This window comes from Grammomys surdaster, unplaced genomic scaffold, assembly GCF_004785775.1.
Source record: "Grammomys surdaster isolate TR1022 unplaced genomic scaffold, NIH_TR_1.0 67, whole genome shotgun sequence".
NCBI lineage: Eukaryota > Metazoa > Chordata > Mammalia > Rodentia > Muridae > Grammomys > Grammomys surdaster.
In genome coordinates, this window is record NW_021604569.1 from 10,940,159 (window position 1) to 10,954,844 (window position 14,686).

The window sequence follows — 14,686 nt, forward strand, 5'->3', positions numbered from 1 at the left end:
ACACACACACACACACACACACACACACACACACACACACACACACATATATATATATATATATATATATATATATATATATATAAAACAATCCCTACATTCATAGGGTCATGACCCACAATTTAAGAAGTTATGATTCAGATGAGGATAAAAAGCCATTTTCCTATAGTGTATCTCCCTTTTCTATCTTAAAGATAGAATTTTGTCCATGTTAGTCAAACAGAACCCTCTGTTTCACAACAGGACAATTTAGAGATTAATGTGTTTCACGAGGGAACTACGAGCCTCTTCTGTGTTTTCCTTTATGTGTGGTTTTCCTTTCTGTAGCCTCTGTTATCTATACTCCAAAAAACGTTAGGCGGAAAGTTTCAGAAATAAACAGTTGATAATTATTAAGTAAATTTTATTGCAATCTACTGTTTATAGTTGTTTAGTTTCATGATTATTCATTGTTAATCTCTTCTGGTGTCTACTTTACAAACTGAGCTTTATTCTAAGGATGTGTGCAGAGAAGAGAGCAGTGCACACAGAAGGCCCAGGAGTTCCTGGCTTCTGACAGCTGCTGGTTTGTTAAAGGAGCCTATGAGGATTAGGGAATACTGAAAATTTTCTCTTCCCATTAACACTGTGCCCAGCAGCTGCCTGGTTTTGTGATGGGCTGTTTGGACAGCATGACTACTTATTTTTCTCTGAAGCACACTTACTTAAAAAAACACATTTCAGGATTCCTTAAGAAAAGGGGCGGGGCTGTGGGGGACAGAAAAAAAAAGAAAAAAAAAGGAAGCATGCAATGATAAGAGAGCAGAGTAGATGTTTTGGAGATTTGGCTCCTAGGAGTGTGAATGGAGAGAGAGATGGCAAAGACAACAAAAAGTTTTAGAAGAAGAATTTAAACTGGTGTCCGTTGTTCAAATAAGAAAATACAGAAACACTCACTCAATCAGTTAAGCTCTGCCTGCCAGGTGAAATAGCAAACAGTTTTTAGTGTCCTCCCCTCCCCAACCCCCCCCCACCCCCACCCCCCCTGTGACCAGTCTAAGCTGTAAATACAACTACTAGGTTTACTGCTTCCAGAGGGGTAGAAGAGAGCTTGAGGCGTTAGGCGGGGCCCATCCTCCATACTTAACCTCACAATCTGATTTGAAAAGCTAAACTACTCTCTTATGATATCTGCAAAATAGGAGTAAGATAAGGTACAATGAATGAAGACACCGGGGCCTTAACAAAGGTGAGACTGAAACTGTCTTCTTCCACAAGTCAATCAACTGACCTCCAGGATGCTCTGACTCAGAACCAGCAGGTGCAGGAATGCTTGCTCTTCCTTACATCAAGTGGCCAGACCAGTTCCCATGTTTCTCTTGAGGGAGGTGCGCACATGCACCCTGTACATTTCTGGCTCTATTCGTCCAGATGGTACGATCCTTCTTGATCTTGTTAAGAGACTCACGCCCGTGGACAGGCGGTGCAGTAGCTATGGGCCTAGAGGTAACATAAAGAATGCACTGAATCCATGTCTACAGCTAACAAGGTTGCAGATACCTACTCGAACAAGAAAGTTGGAGTGTCTGATTTTCTTTAGAAAGCTCCTTTTATCTTTACTGTGTCCACTAAAGTTGCCAGTGTACACAGTGTTCTTATTCTGAAAGGCGAGCACTTGTGCCTAATTAACTGAGTCACTAGTGTGAGTGTCGTTCCAAGTCCACAAAAGGACTAGAGCCTGCAAAAGGAAACAAGTTTAGGTGTGTACGGTAACAGATGCACACTTGGAATTTTCTGCTTTTGAAATGGTTGAATCTTTTATGTGGTTTTACAATAATAGAGTCATAAGGATTTTATTGTTCATTTAACCTTCTCAGCCATTTCTTCTTCCTCAATTATATTTAACATACCTAGTATTTCCTAATTCTTCTTTAAATACCTGCTGCTCCATTTTTTCAGAGCTTTGTCCCAATTGACTCTAAAATAATCTAACTGCCTTCCCTGTTCATCCTGGGCATTTCCTTTTCCTCAGCTTCTTGTCCTGGGATCCTTTTATTTTTGAGTCCTCTGCTCTTATTCTCTGGGTTCCATCTTCAGACAGCTGTGGTCCTATCTGCTCACTGCTGACATCTTCCCTCAGACTTCCTGACCACTAAGAACAGAATGAAAAGCATCAGGGTGGATGAGTGCCCAGGAGTGCCTTGAGGGTGGATGACCAAGAAGCTAACAAGTCAGAGGATGGAGGTGCAACACATTACCATGCTATGTAGGGAAGAGAGGGCACCCTGGAGAAAAGCTCTTACAGAATTCAGACATGCCACCTGGCTTCTCCACATCATTCAAAAACAGTGTGGCCTGTATACACTTTTTAAAATGTTACAACATCTAGAGATGTTTTTGGTGAAAATGTTTTAAGACTGTAATACCTTCTGTCACATGTGAATATAGTAAGTATTTTAATATGATTTGAAGCCAGTAGACACATGAGTTATAGTCCTGTGGTGTGTGTTTCTTTTTATGAAGCCCCTGAAGCATGGAGAGGGCTATTTTTCATGATGCTGACATTCTCCAGTGTAACTGCTTCTTTAGTTCTTATTCTTTTGTCTTGTTAACAGGTTTTACTTTTACAAAGCTTCCAGCCCGCAAACTGTGAGGCAGGGACCTAGAGGAGAAGCCTTTAGAAGCCCCCTGTGCAGCGAGCATAGCTCCTCTGGTTCTGTTCTAACATAGTCCTTCTCAGACATACTTGTGTGACAATCACTAATGCTGAGCTCTTGCTCGTCCTCTACAATGTTGGTTTGGTTGGTCTACAGCTGTGTAAGGAATGGGGCTTGTAAAACAACACAAAACAAAACAGACAAACAAAACCCACTCCCCTGTCATTTTCTAGGCAGCCAACCTGTAAAATCTTTGCTTTTAATATAAATTTTGGAAACTGGCTTTTATCTTACTTTCCAAATATTTTAGATAAAGAAATTTTATACTACCTATGAAAGGTATACACACACACACACACGCACACACAAACCACAGATGCATACATTTCTGATTAACATTAAATATATATGTGTATGTGCATTTATTATGACCATTGCTTGCCTATCTATAAGATTCCATGTATGACATCTCCCCCCTTTAAAGATAGAGCCTTCTAGACATTCATTAACACAGGTTGACTCACTTCTTGGGGAAACCATTTCAAGAAATGGTATGTGTTACTAAGCTATTTTTATGTAACTGCCAAGGCCCTAAGTGGCTGGTTCTGAACTTTCATGGCTCTTCCTTCACATTTACAAGTGGGTTTGACTGGAGGTCTTTCCATTTTGTTCTGCTGTTAGAGTCAATATACAAATTTCAGCGATAGCTTTCAGAAGGCTCACATCTGCAAGTGTCTAACATTCCATTAAGAAGTTCTCCAGTTTTTGCAAGGACTTTGTATCATGTTTAGTTGTTTAAAAAAAATACCAAACAGATAAAAAAACAAGTAAAATTTATTTTTTCTTCATAGTCATCATTGCTATTTGTCCTGTGTGCAGACAAACTAATTTGATGCAGTTCCCCTAAGGGAGAATAAAGTTAAAATGCCATATTTGATTTCTTAAAAAGAAAAAAAAAATTCTTATCTCAAAAGAACCAAATACAATGATTCAAGGAGCTAGGAAAAACACTGAAAAGCTATTTGATTTCTTAGTTTATGTTACATCTGTCCATAATACCTTACTCCAATGAACACTAACCCATATAAATACATGATACTGTGACTTAATTTTGAGTGAAATTTCAGTACAAATGTGAGCTCTTCATTGGACAGTTCTTGCATCTATCCTGTAGAGACTCTACAAATCGTTATTTAACTCCACCAAATGCACTTTAAGGGCTTGGAATGTTTTTGTGTCTGTGTGTTTCACCAGAGTTCATAAACATTTTTGTCTTGGATCTTAGTTATTTGGTTGGTTTCTCTCCATGTTTCTCACCCCATTACATTTTATACATTATTTGTGTTGACAGTGGAGAATCATGAAGTGATAGATGCTTAATTGAATGTGTTATCTATGCCAAAGAAATAATTCCAAATTTATTTCAACATGCTGGCAATCCTCAACATACACACACCTAAATTAAGACTGACCTACATATACACATGGATAGTCACTGGCTCATGTTTTCACTGTGTTACACCCACAGGATCACTCACAGCACTGACAGTGTATCTATATAAACTTGGCATGTTCAGAAATACAGATCCCTAAAGATGGTCAGGAGTAAAGGGCAGAGGGTAGTAGATTTAGAGTATGTGTATGGGTTGGGGATGAGTCCTGATGATCAGCTTTGAAATGCACTGTGTTCTTTCCTGAGACTAGTATAGATTGACTCTAAAAACCATCTTTTCCAACATGAGCTCTATGTTTTAAAACTCTTACTTACTTTAATTCAAATTCTATATTTAATGACTTGCTCTGACACATCTTACTTTATTTTTGGCCTTTTGAGGGTTCATGTAGCCTAGCTACTCTAGACTTCAGGATGTAGCCGAGGATGCCCTTGGTCTTCTAAGCCTTTCCAAATGCTGGGATCACTGGCCTGTCCCACCATCCCAGCAACAAATATAAATTTAAAATGCATAATACTTACGGTTATTCCTTTCACATCTGAATCATACTTCTAAATGCATTCTACTGACACTCTGGTTGTCTCCACAAGTATGCAAGGGCGAGCATCTCGGCTGGTCGGAGAAGATGAGGCAAACTCTGAGCATGTGTAAGTGGAAGGAGAAGAGGCTCAGGTGTTGGGGCACTTAGGAATTACAGGGAAGGGGTGCCAGGCAGTGGAACTTAGGCACAGAAAAGGAGATGCTAGGGGCAACTGAAAAGTTTAGCTTTTGTCAGTTTACAGAAATGCGAAAGGAAATGAACTTCCTCCTTGGGCTGGCGTTGTAGACTTCCTGCAACTGAGACTCACAGGCCATTCAGAGTTGGCTTTACTTAATGCTGGGCTGACTTTAAATCCTAACAACAGTCTTAACTTGCATCTCTGAGGAAATGAGGCCTAGTTACCAATCAATTCCTGTTAGCATGCCGTGTGGCTTGGTTGCATTCCGTCTGAATGGACTTATTGCTTTCCTGTCCCTTATTCCTTTCTTTTTAATTTATAAGGTTTTACAACTTCATGTCCTTTGTGTTTTTGTATAGGCACACATATGCCACAGCATGCATGTGACAGTCGAAGGACAACTTCTAGGAGTCAGGTCTGTGGACAGTGGGACGGTTAGCCTTGGCAGCTAGAGCGTTCATTCACTGAACCATTTCCCCAACCCCAACCTGCATTCTTCAACCTTAGTTTGGAATTGTGGTGGGGAGTGGTATGTAAAATAAACTAGGGAGAGATTCAGTGGAGTGAAGCTTTATTAGATAGAATGTGTGTAATATTCTGGTTCTAATAACTTCTGGCCCTAACAACTTCACAGATGTACTCTGGCAGGTCAGAATTCCCAGAACCCTAGGGATCTATCCACAAAGATATAGTTCTTGTTTCTCCATGTCTAAAATCATTGGTTCTACTGTTCCAGCAAATTCTATGGCTGGGTTGTGCTGCATGAAGCCTCTGGGCCTGCTCTTCCTATCCTATAGTCTGGAATGCTTCTGTCTGTCCTCTGCCCCTGCTTTTGTCTACTCTTCAGATTTTTCTGCAAGCTCCCTCTAGCCTAGGTCAGACCTTACTTCAGACACTCATGGAGTTATATTGCTGTGTGATTAATTACACGAGTTTGCAACTCTACATTTATCATTGTGATCATGTTGCTTAGCTTCTGTGCCCTCCAATTGGAGTGCTTAATGGAAACCAAAACTCTTTCTCATGCTGTTCACAGTTTGTGTACTATTCGAGTATTAACCATGCCTGGTTTTGCTCAGCTTCCAAGATAGGATGAGCTGGGGCTTGTTCAGAGTGGTATGGCTGAGATGCGTTGCTTGCCATTTGTACTCTGTATGGACATGGTACTTGGGCCACAGTGGTCTGAATAGTTACATGCAGCGATGGTAGTAAGAGCCATTGGGAATGATGGGTTTATAAACAGTGAGATCACTTTAGAATAGGAAAATGAAGGCAGCACATCAGAGGAGGAGGTGTTTTCTTCAAGTGCTGAGTCATTGTCTTCTCTTAACTTTCTGTAGCCGTCATAAGTCTGCTAACGGTGGAGTAACACTGAACTCTGTCCACAGTGGTTAACCACTAACACATTCTTGTCACCATTCAACACACTTGAATTCACCTAACAAGGCAAAATCTCATGACCAATTTCAGGAGAGCCACATTCAGAGCTGTCTCTGAGTATCAGGAATCTGTGTATTTAGAGGAGATTTAAACTTTGTTTACGTTTGTTTTGCTTTGAGTCTCACCATGTAACCCTACCTGGGCTTGAGTGTTCTGCTTTCCTGCCTCCATTTTCAGGTGCTGTAATTACAGTGCATGTCAGTGGGCTGGCTGTAGAACTGACCCTTGGCTCCTCCCATTCTTCTTAGTGTATCTGTACCACACACCAGTTGTGAAGACCATGCTGGACTTTGGCTCTTGGATAGCAAGTGTCCACAACTAACTCCTTATCTTCTTGGTTTTAAGGTGAATCATCTCAAGCTTTTCAAGAAAGCTTTGGGTGGTAGAACCTCCTTTGTTTCACTGTTTTTCCTTGGGCAACTGGGAATTTCTTTGAACTAAGAACAAGGATACATTAAATAACTGAGTTAAAGCAGAATTAGAGAAGGGAAGACTAGAAATTAACAGAATCCTAATTAAAATTAAGAATACAAGTTAATCATTGATTTTGACCATTAACTGTTTGGAATATTAGATTCTGATTAGAAGATACCCAAAGTACGTTGTTTCTATTTAAAACATTAGCAGGGTATGGTGGTACAGAATTTTAACTCCAGCACTCAGAAGGCAGAGGCAGGAGGATCTCTGTAAGTCCGAGGCCAGAATGGTCAAAATAGCAAGTTCCAGGATAGCCAAGACAACATCTCAAAACAAATCAAAACAACATAATGACAAAAATGCTAAGATTTGAGACTTTGGGATATACTTTTATATATCTGCTGAAAATTCTTTCCAAGGTCACCTGAGATCGGACATGCCATCTCTGTCTACCACAGTACCAAGAGCTGAGTCCTCAGATAACTCATTGCTGATACAGTGCTGAGGCAAGTGTATGGAATGGTGCTGGGAGAAACAATGGTGTAATTTCTTGGGAAAGCTAAGAAAATCCAGAGTCTCAAGGAATTTAGATTTATAATAGATGTTTAAAATGTAAGTCTGGAGTCTAAGCTAGGACCAAGTTGTCTCCTAAAGACAATTGAATTTCTTTGGTACAGAACAACTAGGAAATGAATAAAGTACAGATTACACATACTTCATTAGGAAAATAAAAGGCAAGAGAAAACAAATAGCCTTTGCTTTATCTTTTAATGTTGAACTCAGGAAAACTATACCAACCACAAAATTCTTTAGTTAGGTAAGACATTATCAGGGACAGTTTCAGGAAGCACTGGCTTGCTTCTGAAGGAACAGCAGGCATTCTTGAGCATCTGATACTGTGCCTGCTAGGCTTGATTCTGAGAACACTTTCTAATTCTGGAGAATGCATATCTTTTATGCTTTCTGCGTTTTCAGATTTCACAAGTGAGGATTTTTTTTTTCCAAGCATTTTACTCATATACGTCTTGAAAAGAAAAGTAACAGGTGGAAGTTGAAGTTAGGCTTCCTTTGCAGTGGGAAAAATATATTTACCATTCACTAAAACACAATATTCTCTTTGCGTTGTGATGGCACTGGGTTAGAAACAGACATGAGTATGACTTGGGCCCTGTTGTAATGAACTCCAGAGAACATGTCTAGAAGTTGATGGTCTTAGGAGAGTAAAAGTATTGTCAGTTGGAATAGATGTGTGAATATGAGCAAGAGGGGGAAAAAGCACCTAGGGTTGGGCTGTTGCATGGGAGTGACAATAGGTCAATAAGTCAGCTAGAGTCCAGAAAATGCTTCATGTAAGAGACAGCAGTTGAGCATGGCCTTAAAGCTCACCTCTTGGTGAGAGGCTTGCCACATTGATGAGGAAATGAAAAGAAGCCCATTGTGAGGGAAACAACTAGCCCAAGAAGCCTCAAAGAACTGAGAGCTGCCGAGTGCAGAGAGTTTCCACAGTCTCAGGACCAGGTGTGTGGTAGGTACCGTAGCACATCAAGTCTTAGCAAAATCCTTGCTGAAAATCCACTTGGAAAAGAGTCTGTCAAAGTCCCCAGTGCCAAGCTAAAAGTTATCCTCTCCATCCTAAGGACACCATGGATGGCCTGGAAGTGCCAGGGTGCCGTGATCAGATCCGTACTTCAGGAAAACAATTCTGACTGCTCTTGTGCATTGGAGATGAAGACTTTTCAGCTCCTGAGGATTTCTGAAGTATTGTAGCAATTTCTTGAGAAAGGGGTGTCTATAAATTTTGCCGTTTAACCTCTTAACATAACACAGAAACATTATTCTACTTGAATTTCGGGAAACTGGATACCCCAGTGTCTAGAGAAGTGAGTATGGGGTGTGCTTTTTACATTTTCTAACACTCCTAGACACTGGGCATGCTGAGATCCCTGAAAATAAATGCAACTTTCCACATCAATAAGGCATTTGCACCAGTGACCAGAGAGGCTGGATTCAGCATGCTAAGGAGCCTTATTTACCTTTACAGATTTTCTGTGGAAGATTCAGAAGAATGAAGCCCTTAATGTCCACAGTCACAATGTACATAATCCTCTCGGTAGGAATACTTCAGCTTTGAAGTGACCATTTAGACCATTTTCAGGGCAAAATAGATTTTTTCCAAGGTTGTAAGCTACAGTTACCAATGGTATGGGTTCCTGAATCTAGCTATGTCTAAGGACTGTTATTCTGAAACCCTATAAAGGTCAAAGAAAGGATATGTCCCTAAACTAAACTATGGAGTCTCCACACAAAGCCGTAAATGAAAATGCCCTCAAATCTATGATTGTCTGATAACTTACAGCTAAACAAGGGTGTCTCAACCTTATGTTTTCATTTGCCCTGGCAGTTGAAAGTTTAGTTCACTTCCTTAATTAGTTTTGCCTCTATGACCCAGAGGCCCTGGGACACACATCCACTTTATTTTTACCTGATAGCCCCACTGACAGGCAAAGTTCCCATCAGTTGTGATGTAAATCTTAGGCTCTTTTTAAGGGTTTTGTTTTTGCCTCCCTACTGATGTATTTTGAGGAATGGCAGCCCTGGGAGAAAAGAAGGAGAAAGTTTAAGGCCAGTGGGGTGGGAGGGTGGGGGTGGAGGGGGGGTGTGCAGAGCTTGGACTTGCCTATAGAGGAATCCCCACTGACCTGGTCAGACTGACCTATTGAATGGTCTGAATACAATAAATGCTGTTTTATCCTGCCTTGAAAGGCAGGAGATAGCAGAGTCTAAATGCCTAGGCATGCTTAAATAGGCGACATGGGATGTTTGAGTTGAGTGTGTTTGAAATCTGAGCTCTCTGGCAGCCTGGGAGTTGCCACAGGTCACCTGCCTTGCTCCACAGGGACAGGCCCAGGTCTCACCAGAGACTGTCCAGAGAGGAATCGTAGTACAAATTCCTTCCTTTGTTGGTTAGCCTCATTCACTAGACCATGGCCTATAAAATTTTGTAAAAACAATCCTTAAATATTATTTGCAAGGGCAAATGGCCTACGCTGAAAGATTTGACAGTTTGACATACAGTGCATGGTTTTGATAGGTTGGAAACTGCAAAGTGTGGCCAAGAGTCTCCCCCTTCTTGTTAGAAGCCTGGTGTTAGTAGACTAGTATCATTTTGTGGTACAGAGTTCCTTTGCTTCTTGCAATCTGGCAATGAGTCTGCGTCAGTGATCTTCAATCCTTTTAGACTAATTTATCAGAGAGCAGAAAAAAATAGCTGGTGCCTTAGAATCCAGCATCCAGAAGCACAGAGCCAGGTACCACCAATTAATCACAGCAAGGCAGACTCCTCTCGAGTCCTCTGATAGCATCAGAGCCTCTGCCCAGAGAGTCACGTAGGTGAGGGAAGGAAAGGAATGTGAGTGGCCTAGTCTGCTCTCATCAGAACCTAGGAAGTTTCGGGCAGTGGATTTCTGCATTAGAATATTACATACGTGCGGCAGTGTGCACGCAGGCAGCCATTGCTGCCTCTGCATAGCCAAAGGCCATTTGCAGGAGCCTCTGGCCCCTCAGTCACTGGCCTACTAGTTAATTGCCACACGGACTTCATGACACATGGGCAGATAATATGACATTTTCGGTTTCTGTCACTAGCAAACGCCACAACGTTGCTTGCACTAGTTGCTAAGAAGCTGTCAGAAACCATTAGCAGTTGGCTAAAGTCGCCCTGTGGCATTTCCTCATAGCATCAGCAAAACGAGCATAAATCACCCAGCGGAGCCCACTGCTACCCTAATGAGGCCGTAAGCTTGTTTATGGAGGAGCATCATTTTTATGATTATTTCCACCTTTTCAGTTTGCCTTCATTTGGCGGCAGGAGAAGTCAGCACCAGGAATGAAGTCACCGCTGACATTTTACAAATAGGCTTCAGAGCCTCTGCCTGCTGCCATGTGGTCGGCCGCGGTTCTCCAAGTTTATGTAGTGATCTTCAAAATAAAAAAAAAATAATAAAAAATAAAAAAATATAAAAAAAGGAAATAAATCCTCCCGAGATCACATTGAGGTGACTGTATCAAATTGTGGAGTGAATTGAAATGCTAAAGGTACAATTGACCATTTAGAGTCTCCTCTGAGGTCGAGACGCTGTGAGATCAATTTTCAATTTTAGAAAGTGGAAGAGGTTAAACAATTTATTAAAATCTATGAAAGTGTTTGCTTTTAGAATACTCTGTTTTATTATGCTCTTCTCAGGGGCCCCCATCTTCTCCATTTCCCTAACCGTGTTGGGAAGGAGCGAGGTTTATTGTTTTAGGCTTTCTGAACATGCACCAGTATTTACACTGGATTGAAAGCATTTGCTTCCAATGAAAATCTTGTCTTAGATTACAACCCAGCAGTGTAATTTCCCTCCCAGATGGGAGTAAAGTAGCTGTATTTGCCTAAAAACAGTAGGAAGAACAAACTGTGCATTAAGCCAGGCTGTTTTTGGCTTGAGCTAATGATGTAACAGAAACCTTTTATTCAAGAGAGGTCACTGCCAGGGACTGAAGGGGTGATCTGGCTCCTGACTGAAAGGCTTCTCCATTGTATCTCCATAAGTCTTCACTTAAAAAATCCTGTTCTTAATGCTTCTGCTTTCATACAGCAGAAATAAACAGGAAAGGTTCTGGGGAGTGTTACATGTGGAATGCAGAAAGCCTCCCTCTCCTAATGGAGTATATAATTCAGGTGCCCTCAAGGCCTGCTTTCAGGAATTCTTTTGCCCGAGGTAATGGGAAGCTAAGGCTGCTTTAAGGCCTTGATTATCTATTAATGCACAAAGCTGGAAAAAAAGTCATCTCCACTGGATTATGGTAGATATTTCCATAAATTATCAATGAATTCTCTTCTAGGCAGGCACTAGACATTGCTTGCTAAATTAATCTGAAGGGGTTTGAGATGGATAAAAAGGCTATTTTTGTGAAGGTGGAGACCTATCACGGAGAGGTGGGGAAAACAGTATTGGTAGGTTAGAAGCTTTTCATTTTTAATCGCTGAGTGAGTCGTATGTTTCTCTTCCTGGGCCACCTTCTGCGTAGCGAAGGTGGATTAGCTATTGCAAATTTAAATGCTGTGGAGCCGTTTTCTCTTCTCATGTTTCTTTAATGAATTGTTGTTTTATGTGGTGAATGGCTTCTCTGTAGAAGAAGCTTCTTTAAATACTAGACTTTCAAAGAATTTATTAGGCAAACCCAAGGGGATTTCTCATAATACTTGGTTATGCAAATAAAGGCTAGGCAGCATTGACTCAGGTGTATGGGTGTCTGGTCCACCAAGGAACCCAACATGAGCGTGTCCAGCCATGTGACGCTGAAGATCAGGACTTTCTCCTTTAGCTGGATGGGCTGATGGCTTTAGTGTTGGGAGTCTTCATGATCTTTTCTAGAGAGAACCCAGTCTATGAGCCGAGGAAACCGTCACGAGTTATCTAGATGTTAAATGCACTAAACTTGTAGATGTTTTATAAAAGTTTGCATTACAAGAAGCTCTGTCAAGCCTCTTGGCATGGTATAACTCTACTAACAGTCAAAATGTCGGAATCCATCTGCTTCTGACTAGGGGTAGTTTATCTCCAGACACATCAAGACGAGTGAAAGCCACAGGGGTCACTTGTCACATGTATGAGTTTCCTGACACAATAGTTATGAACAATTGAAAATCTTCAGCGTAACTGCTGTGAATGACTAGAATCAGCGAAATCCAACTAGCGATCTTTGTTGCACTGAGGACCTGTAGTAGCAACAAACAACAGAAGAAGTGAAGCCATGTAAGAAAATCTAATGTGATTTCCAATAGGTAGTAGTCATCAGGCAAAGTGTACTAGCTAAGTGTCAGGTTCTTTGGACCATAGGTTCCCAATGGCCTCTTTAAAGGGATGAGGATGCTCTGGGTGTGGTTGCTACAGCATTTTGAAGCCTGGCTATTGTAGCTTTTCATTTTAGGCCCAGATCAAGAAGTCCATTTCTAAAAGTCCATTTCCAAAACTCACAGACAGGGCAGAGGGCTTCAGGTAGCTCTCTGGTGAGACATGTCAGAGCCCAAATGCTGATCACGAGAGTGGATTTAGTCCATTGTTCGTCCTTCGACTTCGGTGCAAAGATCAAAAATAGGTATTTCTAATGTAGATCTTATGACTTACATAAATTTATATAATAATCCTGTGATTATATAGTAACACTTTTTCTCATCTCATCATATATGGCATTATTAAAGGAATGCTGTATTATCATTTTACTGAGTCGCAGAGCTGAAGTATTTCCTAAAATAAATGACTCAAGTGTTTCTAACAAAAATCAGTAGAAAACTTGGGTCCTTTAGGAATAGTTACCAGGTGACCTCTCAGTGTGTGATCCTTGAAGACAAAATTTTAGAAACTGCCCAGATTATTACTGCAATGCAATTCTAGCATTACGCTATTTTATTTCAATTGCAATTATTTTGTAATTACAAAATATGTCAGGGGTTTTCCTTTACTGAATATGATGCTCTTGTGACACTAAGCAAAATTATCTCTCTCCTTTGAAGCATTCCATGACAAATTGCTTATTTGATGGATTGCCTGCATTTTCCCATCCTGCTCCCACCCCAGCCAGTCTGAAGACAGATCACCTGTGGCAGCAGTTGCTGTATTAAATGCATCTTCTCTCCAGTTGACGTCAGTGACTTTATATGGAGTTCAAATACCCAGGCAGAGACCCCCACTGATCGTGCCACCACACTGAACTACCCAGTAGAGGTGTTACATAGACTGGAATAATTACCATGGCAACAAAGCCACTCAAGAGATGGATATTTCCCTCCAGTCCTTTTGCCTTTAGCACTGATCTTTGAAAGATTTAATATATATATATATATATATATATATATATATATGCATGATTATTTTTGAGCTGAGACCTTGTTCTTTCTCTTTGTCTTGGAATAAAATTAAAAGTACCAAAGAAACTACTAATCTTTGAACTGCTCTTTTGGTTTTGTTTGTTTCCAAAGGCATTCTATTTGAAAAAAGCATGTCAAGGTAGCATCAGTCAAAATTTGATTCACTATGTTTGCAGGTGATGGCTTGGACAACAGTGTAGCTTCCCCCAGCACAGGTGACGATGATGACCCTGATAAGGACAAAAAGCGTCACAAAAAGCGTGGCATCTTTCCCAAAGTAGCCACCAATATCATGAGGGCGTGGCTGTTCCAGCATCTAACAGTAAGTGGATTCTAAATGACATATGTAAACTAAATATGGACGATGAACCAGTTTTGATAAAGAAAAAAAATTATCCCTCTGCACTTCCTACATCACGGGGTTCCCCACTTTTAACCAAGAGTTAGCACTTACTTCCTAGACCCATACCCTAAATCAGTAGCTTCATTTGAAGTTCACTATTGTAATTGTGTTAATTTTCCTAAGTTATAAGAATTGGGAGTCCATGTGTACTTGTGGTTCTATGAATGTATGTTCGAAATGACATTGCTTTTCAAAGTGACTCTGAAGTGCTTACAGCTAGTTACTAAACTTTCTGAAAGGAAAGTTAACACCCATTCTATAGATGATAACTGGAATGAGCACTCTAGTGGACTCTCCTAGTGAGTGCTCTCCAAAACCATCTACAGTATTTGGATGGAAGATGGTCACGTAATTTGCTGTACAGTGGCTTGAATTAGACCCTTCCATTGCAACAGTAATGTGGTGAGTCACTCCAGTGAGAGTCGTCCCTGCAGTTAGAGCTGTAAAGGAAACCAGCAATACACAGGCAACTCTTCCTGTACAGTCCCCTGGGACTTTTCCAGCAAAGCAGCAGTCTATATTCTCTGTGTGAGTACTGCTCTTTTCACTGCAGGAATTCTGGAGATGTGAGAAACTAGAGACTCAGGGTTTTACTCCAATAGGGGATTTGTTTAGTTTGCTGATTGTTCTGAATGAATTTCATGCTCAAAATATTTATAATCGCAATCTTTTGGTGGCTATTTTGTAAGTGTATGTGGACTTTTTTT

The 14,686-nt window shown here is 40.7% G+C and overlaps 1 protein-coding gene across 2 annotated transcripts in view; it reads left to right on the forward strand.

Moving 5' to 3' along the window:
* The window catches only part of Meis1 (Meis homeobox 1), a 140,139-nt gene that overhangs the window by 65,173 nt on the left and 60,280 nt on the right, over nucleotides 1–14,686 (forward strand). For both annotated transcript variants that reach the window (XM_028777746.1, XM_028777743.1), the window contains exon 8: nucleotides 13,753–13,898. In XM_028777746.1, coding sequence (XP_028633579.1) covers nucleotides 13,753–13,898 — 146 coding nt within the window. The remainder of the gene's footprint in view (nucleotides 1–13,752; nucleotides 13,899–14,686) is intronic.